This window comes from Helianthus annuus, chromosome 4 (assembly GCF_002127325.2).
Source record: "Helianthus annuus cultivar XRQ/B chromosome 4, HanXRQr2.0-SUNRISE, whole genome shotgun sequence".
NCBI lineage: Eukaryota > Viridiplantae > Streptophyta > Magnoliopsida > Asterales > Asteraceae > Helianthus > Helianthus annuus.
The window spans coordinates 91,099,416-91,120,242 of NC_035436.2; the positions used below are offsets into that span (position 1 = coordinate 91,099,416).

A 20,827-nucleotide genomic window follows, 5' to 3' on the forward strand; every position below is an offset into this window, starting at 1 on the left:
TTAGCTGATTTCGCTTTTAAGTGAACAATCTGATTTCGCTCCTAGAGTAATTTTTAATTTCGCTTCTAAGTGTGTCAATGTGATTCCGCTTCTAAACACTTAGTTGATTTCGCTTGTAGATGCATAATGTTGATATTTTTCAAAATGTTTAATTCATACTGTGTTTTGATGTGCAGGGTTCAAGTGTGATATTTGATCCACTTCACAACAGCTGCTGTGACTTGGATGTGCAGAAAAATACTGAATTGGCTAAGTTTAGCAGTATCTTGGAGTTCATGGGTAGAATCCCTATTCAAAAGGCCTTGACTGATCAATGTCCATTGTACAAGTCACATATCAAACGTTTCTGGAAGCATTCAAAGTATGATGAGGCAAACAAAACAATTCAGTCAATTGTGAAGGTGAATAATGAGAAGAAGGAATTTGTGATTACTGAGGCACTCATTCGTGAGGTTGTGAATTTTCCGGACGATGCAGAGTCACCAACAAAGTTTCCAGAACGGATGGTAAAGGGTTGTATGCTCAGGGTGGGTTATCTGGGTGCATTGAATGTTGGAAATTATTTGAAGTCGAAATTCCAGAAACCATACAAGTTTCTTATTCATTGTATTTTGATGTCACTTAGCCATACCAAGGGAAGTTACGATACAATGCGCGATTATCAGATGAACATGGTCACTGCATTGGTGTTGAACAAAAAATATAACTTCTCGCATATTGTCTTTCATTATATGGCCGAGAATATTACTACAAAGAGTCGGACTTGGTGTTATCCAAGGTTTGTGCAGATGATGATCGATCATGCATATCCAGAGATTGAACGTGATTTGAAGGATGATTTGTTAGTTCAGTCACATATGAGCAATGATTCGCTAAAGCAGCTTGCAAGATATCACCCAAATCACCCTAAACCAAAGACAGGTGCTGAATTCTTCGGATTTATAAAGGGTGCAAACTACTTTGATCCTGATCCAGTTGATCATCAAAACTGGAGAAACGAAGAAGAAATGAAGGAAGCAGCATATGCTGAAGAGCTAAAAACTCTTAAGGAGTTCAAAACCACCCGAAATGACTGGTTTGTCAAAGAACCGAGGAGGAGAGGTAGGAAGGTTACCCCTAAATCTCAGGAGGGTGAGGGGTCTTCATCACAACCAAAGAAAAAGCAAAAGAAAGTGACAAAGACGTTATTGGTTGATGAACCTGAGGTAGATGAGCCGGTTGTTACTGCGGAAGAAGATCCGTATGCTGGTATTGATCAAGTGATGCTTAACGTTGATGATTTAGTATCTGATCAAGCAGTTAATGTGGAAGCTGAAAAAGAGAAGGTTATTGATGATATCGAATGTGATGATGTTGATAAAGACACTACAAGCTCTTCGAGTTCTTCAGATGATGAAGTAGATGAGACTGAACGTCTAAGAAGAACTAAAGAGGCTACAGAAAAAGAGAAACAATTACGGAAGACGAAGAGACAGGAGAAAGATGATGCTGCTTATGTTCCATCTCCTGAGCACGTTTCTGAATCTCAATCACCTTCAAGCGGCAAAAAGAAAGCAGATGCAAAGAAAAGGATTGTATCTCCAAAGATCAAGAAAGTCACTACAAAGATTACAAAGCCCAAGATTGTCTTGAAGAAGAAGCCAGCCAAAGAAACCAGTAAACAATCAACTCCACCACCTGAACCTACATCAGTACAACAACCACCACATCAATCACCTCCACGACAACCAACACCACCCAGACAGCCTTCACCACCAAAACAACCTACACCACCCAGACAACCATCACCACTACATCTTTCACCACTACATCTCTCACCACCACAACAACAAACCTTGCTTACATCTCAAGAAATATTTCAAACACCACCACTCACTCAAATTCAACTAACTCCTGGTTCTTCTGGCCACAGAGGTCTTCACATTCCTCCGGATAATCTTGAAGATATTGGAGATTTTGGCTTTGCAAACGATGAAAAAGTTAAGAAGTTAGAGAAGAAGATGGATGAAGTGTTGAATGAAAACAAAGTTATTGCAGCAGAAAGCAAGAAAGTTGCTGAACGTGAAAAGATTCTTGAAATGCGCGTGAAGAAATTAGAGTCTGACAACAAAGCCTTGTTAAAGAAGATTGATACTGATCAGACTGAGATTGATTTCCTGAAGGTGCGAGTGGCTGAACTTGAAGAAGAAAAGGCTCGCAGAGATGAGCAGAACAAGTATTTCGAAATGAAAAACAAAGAGCTTGAGGCTGCTAAGGCATTGAAAGAGCATGATTTCTACATGTTGAATAAAGTTGTTGAGAATATGCTCGGAACGTCAATTGAACAAAGATACGAAGAAATACAAGTTGAAGAGCTTAGGGCAAAACGCCAAGCTGAGATTGACGAACAGATGAAAGATAAAGGTAAGGGTGCTGAAAGCAGTGCGGCAGCTGTTGAGAGATCAATTGTTCCATCCTTAGTGATTGAAAATCCAGTACCTATATCTTCAGTATCAGCACTTTTTGAAGATCCTGTAACTTTAGAAGATCTTGCTGCTGATGACGATGAGGAAGATGATGAGGAGGATGACGACGAAGAGGGTGATGAAGAAGAGGGTGATGATGAGGATGATGACGATGAGGAGAAAGTATTTTCTGCTAGCAGTCATAGTTCTGATAATGACGATGACGATGCTCAAGGTGGTATGGGAATTAAAGTTACTGAAGCTTCCAGTGAAAGAAATGTTGATGATTTTCTGAATGATTCTGTGAATGAAGAGTCAGGGGGAGCTGAAGGAAAGGGGGAGTCTGGTGATACTCAAAATGTTGAACATGGTGAGAAGTTAATTCTAAGATTGGATACTTACAGGGAAGAAGGTGAACACTTTCATACGTATACATTGGAAAAGATCAAGGAAATGACGCGTATGGTGGATCCTGATTTCAAGTTTAATTTTGAAGAAGAGTTAAATGCGTTCGACATCAACCACCAACCAGAATACGAGTATAAATATGTTGAGGATGCTAACATGTATGACAGGGTTGAGGTTGAGGATTGCACAGATAATGAGAGTGTTAGTGAAGATACTTCTCAGTATCCTACGCTGATGGAGTTCTTTACAGAAGAGAATAGAGACGAGTTAAGAAGGAAGGTTGCTGAGATCTTAAAAGACAAAAATTTCGATGGTACTCTGAAGGATATGCAGAAAGAAGAACGGCAAAAGCGGTTTAAAGACAGTCACGAGAGAAAATTCAAAAGGCCGTTGAAATTCTATCAGAGGGATCGAAGCATTTCACTGGGTGACATCATTAGCTGGGGTTTCCTACCTCATGTTAATGCATATGCGATCAGAAGGGAGTTTGGAGTGCAATACTTTGAATGTCTATATGATATAATGTCATTACCTTGGTGGGATGTTGAGGAGTTGTCGAAAGTTAGAACTTTAGGGTATCCTGTTCGTAAGAATGATGTTCCAATGTGGGGATACATAAAGTTTGAATCATTGAAAGAGTTTAGACACTGGAAGCCGCATTATCCAAAGAGAGTGCGAAGGATAGATCCAGTTACAGGAGTCGAAGAGATTATTATTAATGTTAAAAGGCCGAAGACGATGAAAAATATACCAGTGCCAAAGATGGAGCAGGATTTCTATAAAGGCTTTTTGGGCTGGGTATACAGTTACATCTCGACTGAGGCCGTCATTACTTATCGTGCTGGTAGTGAGATAAGAGAAATACATGTGTATGACCCAATGTGGTTAGTGAACTGCTCAGCGAAAGATATTGAATGTTTATTCATTAACAAGATTCACTATCAGGCTGAAGATAAAGAACAGGCGATGCAGTTTCAAAGAGTTGCTACTCTTTGCTTTCAGAAAGGCATTAACTTTGAAAGTAAATGGAAGTCTACTTGGTGGTCGCTCGAGGAGAAAGAGAAGAGGAAAGCTGAACGTGAACGTAAAAAGCTTGAAGAAAACAGAGGAAAATGGATGAATATTCAAGCTGAGGAAGAAAAGAAACGGAAGAAAGATAATGACAGGATGAGGAACTTGCTTAGGAAGAAGCCAAAGCCTAGAGAAGAAACGTTCAAGTCACTCTGAAGACCCGAAGACAAGACTGAAGACTGCGGCTGTATCCAAGGGGGAGTTTGTTGGTGCACGAATGTCTAAAGCCTACGTCTTAGTCTTAGTCAAGCTTGTAATAGGGTCTAGGGGTCATTTATGTATGTTTTGTAATGTATAGGGGGCTGTTTGTAAGGTTTATGTTGAAATGTCCTGATTTCGCCCCAAATGACATTGTGTCATTTGGAGCGAAATCACATCTTTCTGATTTCGCCCGAAATGACTCAATGTGATTTGGAGCGAAATCAACCCCCTATATATATAGTTGTGTTGTTTTCTCATTTTGCATCCGAATGTTGACCGTGTAGCCGAACTGCTGCCGAATTTTTCTGAGAAATATAAATAAGAAAACGTGTTTAAAGTAATCTGCATTCTGTTTCTACTCCATTCTGCTTAGATTCAAGCTGTTTGTGTATTTCCGCTGCATAAACAGTGGTGTTTAGCTCAGATTGACTCAATTGATCGTCAATAACGATCCTACAACTCTACCGATGTGGTGTCACCTCTTTGTTCAAACCCTTACAGGCGCCGCAAGGCTCTAGTTTGACAACCTGCCTGTGGGAAGAATCACGCCATGGGTAGACTTGCGCGAGAAGTTTCTTGTACACTTCAGCCAGCAAAGGCGATCCATCCGCGACACGGCGGACGTAATGAATATTTGGCGCCACGATGATGAAAGTTTGGAAGACTTCATTACCCGTTATAACTAGGAAGTGCTCGAAATCGGGGACGTTCACGAGCACCTGATCCGCACCCAATTTAAGTATGCCGCCAGGTGCGACGACATGATAAAAGTCCTGTATGGAAGGAAAGGACTCCCGAAAAGCTGGGAAAAATTAATGGCGGCCGCCAAGGTCTATGCCCAAACGGAGAAGAATCTCAGTACCAACAGGACACCACCACCGCACAGCCGTCCCTCAGATTTAGGCCCAAGCAGCGGGAAGAAATTTAAGAAAGGCTGGCACGATTCAAGTTCAGGGAACTATTCATCAGAGGATGCACGAGCTACAATCAATAAGCTCGCTGCACAGAGAGAAGCTAAACAATAAAACAGGGAGAGACAATGGACTCCCCTAACCAAAACTCCCGCGGAAGTTCTAAGTACGGAGGCTACAGTTTAAGCCTCCACCACCCATGAAGAACAAACGCGGATAGGACCCGAGTCAGTATTGTGATTATCACAAGGACAATGGTCATACCACCAATAACTGCATCTCCTTGCGCACTGAAATAGAGAAGGCACTTAAAAGTGGTGAGCTCACTCACCTATTACAAAACGTGCGCAAGGACATAAAACAAATCACTCGAGGCGAAGAAGGCCCGAGTAAAAAAGCGAAAAATTAAGCAGCAACTCTGTGATCTCCTTGCAGAACAGAACAGACTCTACAGTTTATCAAGTCTAAGCAGGAAATAGAGTGTAAGTTAAGTCCCGTGTAATTATTTTAATAGACTTTGTAACGGCCTCTGCGCCTTATCCGTGAATAAACAACAAAGTTTCTATTATTCTTGTATTTTTTCTTACAAAGTGCATGCAGTTTCTTTTGGTAAGTGCAAAAACATTATGGTAAATATAATACAAGTCTCATGAACGGTCAGTGATACATCACACGAGACCATACGTTCACACATGAGCTTTATACCACCTTCATTCGCTTTACCTAATAAAGTAATTGTACCCATGCAAAATATTATAAACTAAAAAACACATCATACTATTCTTGGCGCACCAACGCGCCTTTAAAATTATCAAATTACACGGCAGTGTATTGTTAACGGTTACTTGCACGGCAGCGCATTAACAAAAAGGGATACACATCCCAAGAAAGCTACAAAATAATTGTTCATACAATTATAAGAGGAAACCTACGCTAAATCTTCGTCTTCATCTCCATCCGAGAAGATTTCTTTCAGCTGCGCTACATGATCTTCGGACTGCAATGCAACGTTTATAAGATCCATGACAGGAAGCTGCAAGTTGTTGAATTCCGTTTTCATAGCTACAAGGGCAGCGCCGGTATTAACGCCATGAGTAGCGGATCTACTAGTATCCCAATCAACTTTCAAAGCATTATTCACATGATGCGAACATTCCGCATACCCCTGAGCATATCCATCATTTCGCACAGCAACCACCAAACGTGCAACAGTTTTATCTAGCTCTTCAGAATTCAACACTGACTCAACAACCTATAAAATCAGGAACATAAGGAAAAAAGCGCAAAACGTCTTCGTAAGAATTACAAACAAAATGAAGCTTACGCATGCGATCCCACGCTTTTTCAACCATAGCATGTTGCTTTTCAACGGTTCAAGCTCACTCTCCACCGTCGCCCACGCCGTTTCGGAATTTTCTTGTTTTTCCTCAGTTTCAGCCAAGCGGTGGCGTGTAAAACACGGTCAGTAACGTACAAGCTCACTCTCCACCGTCGCCCACGGCGTGTGAAACACGGTCAGTAACGTACAAGCTGACAATGACAGCTTTCACACGTCAACAGAAGTTACTGCACCTTTTTGCAGACCCAAGGTCAAAAATCTCAAAAAATCAAGAATAATAAGGCAAGAGTATCTTCTCCCAGAAGATTCTCCACTTTCGAGCCAAAAACAAAGCATCTCTCTCTCATAGTCCAGTGCTCCACTTATTTGCATAAGAGCAACGCTAGACTGGGGGGACTTGAAGGGGTAAGGTCCCAAAAACCTCGTATTAAGTACTTGGGACCATACCACAACCTTATCTTTTAACCCTCTTTAGACCTTGCGCGGCCGCGCACTGGTTCTACAAAGAGAGCTTAGAAGAAAAACAGCAGATAACACCTGCGCGCCAAAAGGAAACTAGTGAATCCTTGCGCATAACAGAAGGATAAAATACTGTTAAACACTTCCGCCAAATAATACCCAGACTTGGATATTATTACTACACGATAAGGAGTCACACCGGATTATGGCAATAATCTTCTAGAAGACTCAATCGTGCACCACCAGACGGTTATAACCGTCTGGGACACGTGTCATCATCCCAGGCCCCCTGAAATCACGATGATGGCATGGAATTTGCGAGAAACCTCCACTTGCCCACTTTCCACGTGGAAACACCCCAGTCGTTGATCTAAATAGTGATCAGTGTGCTTTCACGTCAGATTAAGAAGATTAACGGAGAAGGAAATAACCGCTTACGGAGTTAGCACCTTCCGTTAACATTTCAATAACAAGTTTTCCCGCCCAAACTCCCGGCTATAAATAGAAAAGTAATTCAGGTATGATCTTCAAGTCATATTCACTTCACTTATACTTTTCTTCTTCATATACCGATAGTTATTCTCACACCGGAGGGTAGTCACGGAGAGAACCCCCATTCTCCCAGTGGCGAGGCTGACGGTGTTTGTTTTGCAGCTATCGAGAAGAAGAGAAGGTCCGTCCCTTTGAACCAAACGAGAGAGAACTAACCCTTTTTATGCAGAACCTAACCCCCTGGATAATTTGATTCTGGTCATTTATCCAGTGTTTCTTCAGGACTTTTTAAGAGATTATCTTAGTTATAGTAGTAGGCCCCTCTTTTGAAGGTGATGTTACCCTCAACCCAGTGGTTTGAGTCAGCAAGGATACAATCCCAAAAGGTTGGAATATTGAAAGATAATTAATTAAGTTATTAATGCAAAAAGTGGTAGGCCCTCTTTTGAAGGTGACGTGACCCTCGACTAAGTGGTTTGAGTTAGCAGGGATACAATCCGAAGTAGGTGGTTTAATGTATGAATAGTAGTTTACATATGAGGGGGTCAAGCCATTCGCACCCCCGCCATCCAATACCAGTGGGTATTGAAGGAGGTCCTAGTAAGCTTGACCTAGGTCCTTGCAGGATCTATACACTGAACAAGGCAAGAACCTTACTAAACCATTCCCTTAACCCCCGACCAGGTAGCCAACATTGTCACACCCTGGCTTTGCGGAAGCGTGGTTAATTTGGTGTGACTTCTTAATACCATAGCTTAATCATCACAAAGCTATATGAATTAAAACATGCAAGAATCATCCAATAAGTTTTAAAAACCAAATACAGTACCATTGTTTTAGCGGGAACACGCCCTAACAACCATAACCTTGTTCAACAAACATAACAACTTAAACATAACATAAACACAGTTTAAGGACTGTGACTTGTCCAGGAAAGAGTCACATTCCCTAAACCCCGGATGACCTTGGAAACTAGTGTAGCGGGAAAACGTGCCATACCGTGCCAGATCTTTTAATTCCCTGAAATACATGTAAGTTGAAAAATCAACAATAATGTTGAGCGAGTTCATGTGTAAGTGAGTAAATAAACCTTTGTATTTATCAAAACCCTGGTATGTAGCAAATACGGAAAAAGAGATCACCAATGGTTTGCAAGTCCATTGATATGTGTGAAGTGCAAGTAGGAAGACTCAAACCTTGCGATTTTGCGTCGGGGCACAAAGTCACCCCGAGGTCCGTTATGCTGGACCTGGGGTTGGGCTCGCTACACCCAGATAGATCTACCGCTTACGTCCCTCGGTCCTACAATGAGGATTAATGGCCTCCAGTTCCCGCCTACCCACTCACATGATCTAAGTAGTAACCCTCCTTACGCTAACCATACCATGTAAAAAGTACTCGTAATCATAGTAACATGTATTTCACCCCCGCAGTTTAGAAAACTGAAAACAGTTAAGAGAAAAGGGGGACATGAACTCACAGTCGGTGCGTCTCTACCAAGTACTCCAAATCGGGCAGCTGTGCAACGACCTACATGTGCTAATTCTATTAGACGGACGGCCGTGCCTTAGCTTTAAAGTTTAAGTTTTTGGGAAATAGTTAGACAACTATTCCGTGTTTACTTTTCGTATATACTTGGTAGTTAATCTCCTTCCCAAGGATGGGGGATTTAATACATGTGCGTTCGAATTATAATATTAAGTCTCACTTAATATATTTTTATTTCTAATTCCAAATATAAATATTTTTCTCAAAAATATTGTATTTCCATTTCACATAATTTTCCCCAAAAATAATACGTCGATAAAATACGCGTTCTTGAATATTTCCGTATAATGCGTAAGTTACCTTTTGTCATTCGTGTGGTAATAGTAATTACCGGTGTAACTTATATGATTATCGTGAAAGCGTTTGTATTATTTTGGATTCGTCCACGTTCGTAAATATTATTTTTTACTCTAAAAATAATATTTATGTATTTTCACAAAATAATCATAAACAGTGTGGTGAAAAATATATTTACCAAATATATATTTATCACGTTTAGTTTTGTGAAAATCCCACCTTCGAATATTTGTAAATAAAGTCGTGGCGAAATATATTTTGAAAACATGTCAAAAATAATTCTAACACTTGTAAATAATTCTAAGTGTTAGGTTTTAGAAAAATTTCGCCAGAGTTTCCTCTGTAACTGGAGGTGGCCACGCTTTCAAGCGTATCATTTTCTTTTGCAAAATCAATTTCAACAACCTCTTTATTCAATCAAACAATTTCCGACACATCAAACTAGTCGACAAGTATGTAAATCGCATAAGTACATGAACTTGTAGTTTTTCCGAAAACCATAGTGTAAATCCCATTATATTTTGTAGATCTTATATAGAGTAGCTTAATCTCGTAAAAACCTCGTTTTTAGAATAATTCCATCTTTAAAACTTCCCGTCATCTTTCACAAAGATTGTTATTTTGTCGAAACTTTTCATTTCACAAGTGTTTATACACTTGTGGTTTGTAAAAATCATACTTGTTAGTGTACTATCCGACTTTTAGAAAACATGATTTTCTCGACACTTGGTCCTTTGAAAATACCACTTGCAGATACGTAGATCCGCTAGTTTTAAACACTATTTTACAAGTAAAAATACTTTTACACAAGTTCATGTTTCTCGTGTGGTAGAGTTTCACCTTTTAACCCTTGTACCATTCAAAACAAGCTTATGTCAAGATCCATGATCTTAACCAAACTGGGTTAAATGGTGATCCGAGCTATCACAACATAGATCGGGCTTAGATAACTACACAAATCAGATACTACAACTTTTACACCACTTATGTGCTTTTAACCATCAATATTCATGTTTTAGTAGACTTATGTTTCAAAACGCAAGTTTCCGACTTTTAACCGTTACAATACATATTAACCACCTTAGATTAGTTCGAGTATGAAAGGAAAACCCCTTCACTGGTGAATCTTCCTCGATGGCCAATAAGGATAATGGGGCTGCTGCTAAGCCCTTGTCTTACGCTGAGTCGGTAAGTGCTAATACTGTGAAGAAAGTAAACTTTCGGTCGCTTGCTAGTTCCGTTAATCAGGAGGGTTGTGATGTTGTGTTGCCGAGGGAATCTGTCCGTTCGGTGCAGGATAAGATGGCTAATACTCTTTATGGGTATTTTTTGGGTGATCGTGTGGCTTTCCCGGTGGTTGATTATTTTGTGCGTGTGCAATGGAAGAAGTATGGCTTGCAGAAAACTATGATGAATGCTAACGGCTTTTTCTTTTTTAAGTTTAAAGATGAGAATGGTATGGCGAATGTTATGAAGGATGGGCCATGGATTGTTCGCTCTTAGCCATTGTTTCTTAACAATTGGACCCCAACTACGAAACTAGAGAAGAAGGAGGTAAAGAAGGTGCAGTTATGGGTTAAAATTCATGAGGTGCCGATTGCGGCCTACACGGAAGATGGTCTTAGTCTGATCGCTACAACTATTGGGGAACCAAAGATGCTGGATTCGTTTACTACGTCTATGTGCTTGGACTCATGGGGTAGGAGTAGTTACGCTAGAGCCCTAATAGAAATTTCAGCCGATAAGGAGTTTCGGGAGGAAATAACTATGGCAATTCTGGAATCTGAAGGGGAGGGGTTTGTGAAAGAGACGATGTATGTGGAGTATGAATGGAGTCCGCACCGATGTCCCACTTGTTGTGTGTTCGGCCACAATTTGGATTCTTGTCCAAAACAACCTACGAAACCTTTCAAGCCGATGCATGAGGAGCTTAATCGGAATGTTCAAAAAAATCGTTCAACTAAGAAGACGCAGGTTGTGGATAAGGATGGGTACACAGAGGTTCATGGTAAGAAAATTGCTAAAAAAGTTGGAATTCCGGTCAATAAGCAAAAACCTAGATTTGAATATCGTCCTATAGGGCCGAAACCTAAAGGTGACAGTAACAAGGCTTCGAGTTCTAAGAGTACTAGATCAAATAACCCGTTTGATATTCTTAATGAAGAGGAGGCTGATTTGGATGACTCCCGCAAGGAGTCTACGAATTCGGGTAGGGGCAATGACGACTCTGATGACGATGTAGAGGAGGTGTACACTGAAATGGATGAATTCATGACAGATGGCACTCTTAAGAGTAAACCTAAAGGGGCAAGCACTCCTTCTCCAATAGTTAATAATGGTTAGTATCGCGACTTGGAATATAAGGGGGTTGAACCGCCCCCTCAAACAGAAGGAGGTTCGTCAGGCTGTCAAGGATTTTAAGCTGAGCTTGTGTGTGATTTTAGAGTCTCATGTGGATGTCAGTAATTTGAGTAAAGTTTGTAATTCCGTTTTTCGCTCGTGGGATTGGACTTCTAATGGAGGATGTTGTGATAAAGGCACTAGAATCATTATTGGTTGGAACCCGGCTATCTTTGATGTGATGATTTTGTCGCAATCTCCTCAGGTTATGCATATTCAGCTTGTTTTTAAAATTGATAAAAGAATGGTGTTTTGCTCTTTCGTGTATGCTGATAACTATTATGTCTCACGTAAACAATTATGGCATAATTTGTCGATGCACAAGATCCTGGTGGGGAACAAACCTTGGTGTCTCATGGGTGATTTTAACACGGCTCTGAATCTTGAAGATAATTCTATGGGATCATCGAGTGTTTCTATTGGCATGCGTGATTTTCAAGAGTGTGTAGATGAGATTGAGGTCGTTGATATTAATCGTACGGGGATGCATTTTACTTGGAGCCAAAAGCCAAAGAATGGGGTGGGCCTTATGAAAAAAATTGATCGTGTTATGGGAAATACTCCTTTTATTGCTGATTACCCGAATTCTGTTGCTTTTTTCAAGCCTTACAGATTATCCGATCATTGTCCGTGTATCTTATCTTTTCCGGGAGCGGGTATGGTGAAGCCGAGGCCGTTCAAGTTTGCTAACTTTTTGGTCTTCAAGCCGGAATTTTTGGATATTGTTAAAAGTGTGTGGGATACCAGTGTCAGCGGAGTGCACCAGTTCCGGGTGGTCAAAAAACTTCGGATGCTTAAACACCCGCTTCGCTCTTTATTGTTTAAACAGGGAAATCTTCACAAGAAAGTGGAAACTCTTCGTTTGAAGCTAGATGAGATTCAGCAAAGTATTGACCGTGATCCGAACAATGTCGAGCTTCAGGTGGCTGAAAGGGAGGCTGGCCGTGATTTATTAGAAGCTTCGCTGGACGAGGAACGGTTTCTAAAACAAAAGTCTAAGGTAGATTGGTTAAGGGATGGTGATTCGAACTCGGCTTTCTTCCATTCTTCATTAAAAATCCGGAATCATTTCAGCCGAATAGATGTGATTAAAGACCCGGATGGTAACCTTTTTGAAGGTGATGCGGTTTTTCAACCGTTTGTTAATCATTATCAGAAGTTTTTTGGTTCTCAAGGGGATATCTCGCTCTCTCCGGCCCCAGATTTGTTCTCTAAAATCATTGATCCTCAAAAGGCTTCCCATATGATTCGGCCCATAACTGTAGAAGAGGTTAAAAAAGCGATGTTTTCTATCGGCATTGACAAAGCCCCGGGTCCGGATGGCTATTCAGCGGCTTTCTTCAAAAGTGCTTGGCCTATTATAGGTAATGATGTGACTTGTGCCATTCTGGATTTTTTTGAAACAGGTAAGCTTCTTCAGGAATTGAATCACACGACCATTGTTCTTATCCCGAAGGTGCCTACTCCTGCAACGGTTGTTGACTATCGCCCTATTGCTTGTTGCAACGTTTTATACAAGTGTATAAGCAAGATCGTGGCTGATAGAATTAAAATTGTTCTAAATGACATTGTTAGCATCAATCAGTCGGCTTTTGTTCCAGGAAGGAGAATATCTGATAATATTATGCTCACGCAAGAATTGATGCATAATTACCATAGAAATACGGGTCCTCCTCGTTGTGCCTTCAAAGTTGATATTCAGAAAGCGTACGACACTGTTGATTGGAGATTTCTTAAGAGTGTGTTGCTTGGCTTTGGTTTTCACATGAATATGGTGAATTGGATCATGGCTCTGGTCTCTACGGATTCGTTTTCTGTTTGTGTTAATGGGTCGGTTCATGGGTTCTTTAAAGGCAGCCGTGGGTTAAGACAGGGAGACCCGATCTCTCCTTACCTTTTCACTCTAGTCATGGAAGTCTTAACGGCCATCCTTTTGCATGCGGTTCGTATAGACTCATCGTTTAAATTCCATAATAAATGCGAAAAACAGCAAATCATAAACCTTTGTTTTGCGGATGACTTGTTCATTTTTGCTAGAGGAGAAGTCAATTCGGCAAGGTGTGTTATGACATCTCTTTCTATGTTCACCAGGATGTCGGGGTTAGTTCCTAACAATCAGAAAAGCACGATCTTTTTTTGTAATGTTAACAGCCATGTCAAGGATGCTATTCTGAATATTATGCCTTTTGTGGAAGGAAAATTGCCTGTCAGGTATTTGGGTGTGCCTCTAATTTCTTCTAGACTTGGGTATAATGATTGTCGAGTTCTGATTGAAAGACTAGAGAAGCGAATCACAAACTGGAGAAACAAGTTGCTCTCTTTTGCTGGTAGACTTCAACTTATTATCTCTGTCCTCTCTTCCATGCATATCTATTGGGCGTCCGTGTTTATCTTGCCGGCTAGGATAATTCAGGAGCTAGAAGCCAGTATGCGGAATTTCCTTTGGTCTCAAGAAAGCTCGTTTAATAAAGGGAAATCTAAAGTTTCTTGGAAAATGGTTTGTACTCCAAAATATGAAGGGGGCTTGGGCATTAGACGAAATGGAGATATGAATAAGGCTCTTATGGCTTCTCACATCTGGAGTATCGTGTCTAAGCGAGCTTCGCTGTGGGTTGAGTGGGTTCATAGCTACCACTTAAAAGGAAGGAGTTTTTGGGTTTGCAAAACTCCTGCAAATTGCTGCTGGTCTTGGAGGAAATTGATTCAGTTACGCCCTCTAATCAGAAAGCATATTTGGTCGGTTGTTGGGAATGGGACTAGCACGTCGGCCTGGTACGATTTTTGGTGTGATCCGGGTCCGTTAAGTGATTTTCTTACGCCAAGAACCATTACGGATGCGGATTTTAAGTTAGATGATTCAGTGGCTAATGTCTATTCTTCTGATTCTTGGCGATGGCCTACGGTTTGGAGAGATTTGTTTCCCGTGCTCATTCAGCTTGACCAGATGCAGTTAAATCCAGCAAAGCAGGATAGACTTTTATGGAAGGATGGTACGGACTTAGCCGAATTCTCCTCGTCCAACGTTTGGCATTCGGTTAGGTATAAGGAGCCGGAAGTTAACTGGTGTAATATTGTTTGGTTCTCGCAATGTATTCCGCGGCATGCCTTTATGGTGTGGTTGGTCATGAAAGGTAAGCTTTTAACTCAAGACAAAATTCTGAAGTGGGATATTTCAAGGTGAAAAAATATGAATATGATGTGTTGCCTTTTGTGCTATGAGAATTTTGATTCTCATCCTCACTTATTCTTTGAATGTAAGTTTTCGTCTCAAGTTTGGCATAAAGTGAGGCACAAGGTGGGTATGTCTTCGGTTAACCCGAAGTGGAGGGATATTGTAGATTGGCTTCTTGCTCGTGCTAGATCAAAGTCGGTTGCGGTCTATGTTGCTAAGCTTGTAGTGGCGGCTGGTTCTTACTTCATATGGCAAGAGAGGAACAATCGTCTATTCAAAAATCAGCTGAGACCTCCGGAAATGGTTAGTGAAGTTATTTTGAAGACGGTTAGATACAAACTTATGGGAGCAAAGCTAAAGAATACTGTGAAGGTGCGAAAGCTTCTAGAAGATTGGGATATTCGTGGGGACGTTGATGACGGTTGTGGCGGCTAATAAATGTTTTTGGGTGTTTGATTTCTAGATTTTAGTCTAGTAGTCTTTGTTTGGTTGCTTTGTCGGGTTTTATTTGGGTGATGTTTTGTTTACTTTCATGGGGCATGTCTCATGATTGAACTAATGTAGACTTTCTACATTACTTGTTTTGATTGGTTGTGAATATATAGAATCACCGGGGTAACCCTTTACCCAAAAAAGAGTATGAGTTTTAAGTGTTATACCTCTAGCTCGAGGCTAGGGAAGAATCTATGCGAAAAAGAGGTGGATAAAAGCAAGATAGAGAGGTCCTTTGTCTTCCGTTTGCTCCAAGGCTCCTTGTATGTGACCCGTAACACTTGTAGACGATTGAAATGTGATGATCAAAATCGAAAATGGATGGATGGGGGTGGGGTGCTCTCGGCCGTGAGCTAGAGCAAGAGAGAGAGTAGTGTTTGAATGGTTTAGTGAGTTGTGAAAGATCAAGTGTGCCAAGCCTACTACTTATAGACAAAATGAAGTTCACAATCCAATGGTCCATGTGTTGTCTAGATACTAGACAACATGCAATATTTTAATCAAGACTTGTACAATTGTGTCCCTTCTAGTTTGGGGCCGGTTAGGATGGGGGGGGGGGTCTTGGTTCGATTTCAACTAGAGGTTAAGTGTTAGTTAGGTTAAACCAAGTTAGTTTAGAGATTAACTCGGTTAGTGGTGTGATGTGCTCTATAGCGGGTGTTAGGGTATTCAGGGACCCTAACTGGCTCAGAAAAAGACCAATATTGTTAATGTCAATATTTTTATGTCCCGGGTATAGTCCGGTTGTTCGGTTGGATAGTAATCCGTTAAAGTGCTTAACAAAGCTTTCAAGTGTCGTAAATAACATTTTTAGTGACACAATTTATTTCTCAAAGTGTCGGGAATATGTCCTCATGTTTTAGCACTTTATTAGCTAGCCAGAAGTTGAGATGTTAATTAAAGTGTTGTGTTTTGTGCTCAGTGTATATTTTAGGCACATCCAGTCATCGTAACTTATTCCTAGAGACGCAGTTCTACAACCCTTGTATCCCTACACTCGCTATGGGTGTAGTAAAATATTTCTGGCTCAAACAGGCCTTAGAGGCAGTGTCTGCCTGATGCTGGATTTATCAGCATGTTCAATAGGTTATCCGCTCATAGTGCTACTGTGCTTTTGTGCATCATGTTTGTCACTAGAGTTCAGCATGTAAATAATGTAGTGACGGAATTCAAAGTATGATGCAGATATGTACAAGTATCAACAGTCAAGTAGCAGTTTATCAGTAATTTCAGTTAAGCACAGTAATCAAGCAGTAATTAATTATTAATTAAATCGTACGGATACCTGGTTTAGTGAGGGTTGTCACATTCTCCCCCCGTTAGAAAAATTTCGTCCCGAAATTTTAAGTTCTGCTTGTAGAAGCAGGGTTCTTGGGAAATAGATGGGGGTATTTCTCTTTCATTCGGTCCTCACGCTCCCAGGTGAATTCAGGACCATGGCGGGCATTCCAACGAACTTTGACGAGCTTGACACTGCTCCGGCGGGTCTTGTTCACTTTCCAATCCGTGACCTCGACAGGTTCTTCAACGAAGTGGAGCGTGTCATCAACATGAATTTCGTCGGTAGGAATGGCAACGGTATCTTGCGTTGGACTCTTCTTCAGATTGGATACATGAAATGTATCGTGAACACCATTCAGTTCAGCAGGTAGATCCAACTTGTATGCTACTAACCCGATTCTTTCCAAGATCTTGAACGGTCCAATATACCTCGGATTCAACTTTCCACGTTTCCCAAAGCGTGCCACACCCTTCCAGGGTGATACCTTCAACAAAACCATATCACCAACCTCAAACTCTAGAGGTTTCCTGCTTCGATCCGCGTAGGTTTTCTGTCGGTCACGAGCCGCACTGATGCGATCTCGGATCTGTGCAATCTTATCTGTGGTTTCCTGAACTACTTCAGGACCAACCAACTGTCTATCACCGGCGTCAGACCAACAGAGCGGTGATCTGCACTTGCGCCCATATAAAGCCTCGAATGGCGCGGCACCAATACTGGTGTGGTAGTTGTTGTTGTATGAAAACTCAACCAGGGGTAAATGCTTATCCCAGCTACCGCCCAAATCCATAACACACGCTCTCAGCATGTCCTCCAACATCTGAATCGTCCGCTCGCTTTGACCGTCGGTCTGCGGGTGAAACGCGGTGCTCATATTCAACTTCGAGCCAAACGCTTCCTGGAAGGATTGCCATATCCTTGATACGAACCTTCCGTCTCTATCAGAGATGATCGAGAGAGGTACTCCATGGCGTGTAACAATTTCTCTCATGTAGATTTCAGCCAGCTTGCTCGTATTATCCTTCTCTCTGATAGGTAAGAAGTGTGCTGACTTCGTTAATCGATCCACTATCACCCAGATAGTGTCATGGCCTCTTGGCGTTCTTGGCAATTTCGTAATAAAATCCATGGAGATTTGTTCCCACTTCCACTTGGGAATCTCTGGTTGTTGCAGAAGTCCTGAAGGCTTCTGGTATTCCGCTTTAACCTTAGCGAAAGTTAAACATTTGCTCACATAAACAGCCACGTCGCCTTTCATCCTAGGCCACCAATAATAATCCTTAAGATCTTGGTACATCTTATCTGCTCCAGGGTGGATAGAGTACCGCGATTTGTGAGCTTCATCGAAAATAACCTTTCTTAAACCTCCAAACAAAGGAACCCAAATCCTTTTCTCAAAACACAACGTTCCTTCCTTGTTTGGTATCAATAACTTCTCCATCCCACGGAGATACTCTTCTGCAAGGTTTCTTTCCTTAAGAGCTTCTTTCTGCGCTGCACGAATGTGCAAGGAAAGATCGGTCTGAATGATCATCTCCAAAGCCCTAACCCTTATGGGCTTGATCCTCTCTTTTCGACTTAGGGCATCGGCGACCACATTCGCCTTCCCTGGATGATACTTTATCTCGCAGTCGTAGTCATTCAACAGCTCTACCCATCGTCTTTGCCTCATATTCAACTCCTTCTGGTTGAATATATGCTGGAGGCTCTTGTGATCTGTGAAGATTGTGCACTTCGTACCATAAAGGTAGTGCCTCCAGATCTTTAAAGAAAAAACCATTGCGCCTAGTTCCAAATCATGTGTGGTATAGTTCTTCTCATGTACCTTCAGCTGGCGTGACGCGTAGGCAATAACCTTTTGGCGTTGCATCAACACACAACCCAATCCTTGACGCGAAGCGTCGCAGTATACCACAAAATCATCTGTACCTTCCGGTAGGGCTAAGATTGGCGCGTTGCAAAGCTTATCTTTCAATATCTGAAATGCTTCTTCCTGTTTGATTCCCCAATCAAACTTCTTGTCCTTCTGAGTGAGGAGCGTCAATGGTTGAGCGATCTTCGAAAAATTCTCGATGAACCTTCGGTAATAGCCAGCCAAACCCAAGAATTGCCGAATCTCGGTTGGCGTCTTTGGCGTTTCCCAATCCTTGATCGCCTCAATCTTGGTGGGATCCACATGGATTCCATCTCCATTTACCACGTGTCCAAGGAATTGCACTTCTCGTAGCCAAAACTCGCACTTAGAGAACTTGGCATACAACTGTTCCTTCTTTAGCAGCTCAAGAATGGCTCTTAAATGCTGCTCGTGCTCAGCCTTCGTCTTTGAATAAATCAAGATATCATCGATGAATACTATCACGAACTTATCCAGATACGGCTTACAAACTCGATTCATTAGATCCATTAATACTGCAGGTGCGTTTGTCAGACCAAATGGCATAACGAGGAACTCGTAGTGCCCATAACGAGTTCTGAAGGCTGTCTTCGGGATACTCTCCTCTTGTATCCTTAGCTGATGGTAACCAGATCGCAAATCGATCTTCGAATAGAAGCTTGAACCTTGAAGTTGGTCGAACAGATCATCAATCCTTGGCAGAGGATACCTATTCTTGATCGTCAGCTTGTTCAACTCTCTGTAGTCAATGCACATACGGAAACTACCGTCCTTTTTCTTGACAAACTAAACTGGAGCTCCCCAAGGCGAGAAGCTCGGTCGGATGAATCCCTTGTCTAACAACTCTTGAAGTTGTGTTGACAGTTCTTGCATCTCAGAAGGAGCAAGTCTATAAGGTGCCTTAGCCACAGGCGCGGCGCCTGGAACTAAGTCAATGCGGAATTCCACTTGCCTTTGAGGCAGCAATCCAGGCAAATCTTCTGGGAAGACTTCTAGGTACTCCCTCACGATAGGGATGTCTTCGATCTTCGGTTCTTCAGCTTTCTTATCCACAATGTGTGCCAGAAAAGCAACACATCCTTTCTGCAAACACTTTCTTGCTTTCAGGCAGCTAATAATCCTCAACGGCGTCTCACGCTTTTCTCCGTGAACGACAATGGTCTCACCATCTTCGGTCGGGATACGAACGACCTTCTCATGACAAACTATCTTGGCCTTGTTACTCGATAACCAATCCATTCCTACTACCACCTCGAAGCTTCCCAACTGGACTGGTAGTAGATCTAGAGCGAACTCACGCTCTCCCAATTCGATTTCGCAGCCTCGAATTACTTCGTTAGCTTCTACTAACTTTCCATTTGCTAATTCGATCGAGTACGGAGTATCTAACTTACTAGCGGCTAAACCAAGCATATTCTTAAATTCTAACGACACGAAGCTATAATCGGCGCCAGTATCAAATAAAACGGATGCATAGCGTTGGTTTACAGGGAACGTACCAGTGACAACATTGGGATCCTGGCGCGCTTCCCTTGCTTCAAGGTTGAAAACCCTTCCGCGGGCTTGGTTTAATTCCGGGCAATTTCTCTTGTAAGGCCCAATATCACCGCAGTTGAAACATCCGGGCCTCTTCCCATTTCAACCACCGTTTCCAGCTTGATTGTTTCTCTGGTTACGATTTATGGCGCCCGCTTGGTTTGCATTGTTGACCCGATTCCCATCACCTCCACTGTTTCCTTGTGGCCGATTCCCAATACCACCACGATTACTTCTATTCCCAAATCCTCCTTGGCCTCCCCGGCCAGCACTAGCCCAACAAGAATCCTTCGAATGACCAGTCTTCCCACATGATTCACAAACTTTTGGCCCGCATCGACGAGAGTGATGGCGTTGGCAAGAGTTACACTTGGGATGTGCACCCATATATCCCTTACCTTTCCTCCTACCACCAGCTATATCCTGAGCTGGCGCGTTCTGCTCTCCTTTCTTAACCACCACCCCGGTGCCCTGCTTGAAGTTTGAAAACTTCCTCTTGTTTCCTCCAGATGACTCCACATGAGTCTCCTTCTTCTTTGGCTCAACTTCATCAAACTTGTTTAAACGAATTGCCTCCTCTGTGAGAGCCACGCTTAAATCAATGGCTTCAGTGATAGTCGCAGGTTTGGAGGAGGTCACAATGCTTATGATTTGAGGAGCTAATCCCCAAATGAAGCGTTCAATTCTCTTGAACTCAGGAGTGACCATGTAAGGTACCACATGCGATAAATCGTGGAATCTCTGAACATACTCTGCTATCTTTGGGCCTTCCATTTTCAGATGCCAAAACTCGGTCTCCAATCTCTGGATTTCAGCGCGGGAACAGTACTTCTTGCGCATGAGTTCCTTCAATTCGGTCCAGGTCAGCGCGTAAGCAGCAG

General features: G+C 41.9%; 1 protein-coding gene across 1 annotated transcript; it reads left to right on the top strand.

The window, feature by feature from the left end:
* The first annotated feature begins 10,304 nt into the window (after nucleotides 1-10,304).
* On the top strand, nucleotides 10,305-15,177 carry LOC110914278. The gene is made up of 4 exons (XM_022159077.1): nucleotides 10,305-10,626; nucleotides 10,714-11,508; nucleotides 11,615-14,701; nucleotides 14,855-15,177. The coding sequence occupies exons 1-4, from the start codon at nucleotides 10,305-10,307 to the stop codon at nucleotides 15,175-15,177; spliced, it is 4,527 nt and encodes a 1,508-aa protein (XP_022014769.1).
* The last annotated feature ends 5,650 nt before the right edge of the window (nucleotides 15,178-20,827 follow it).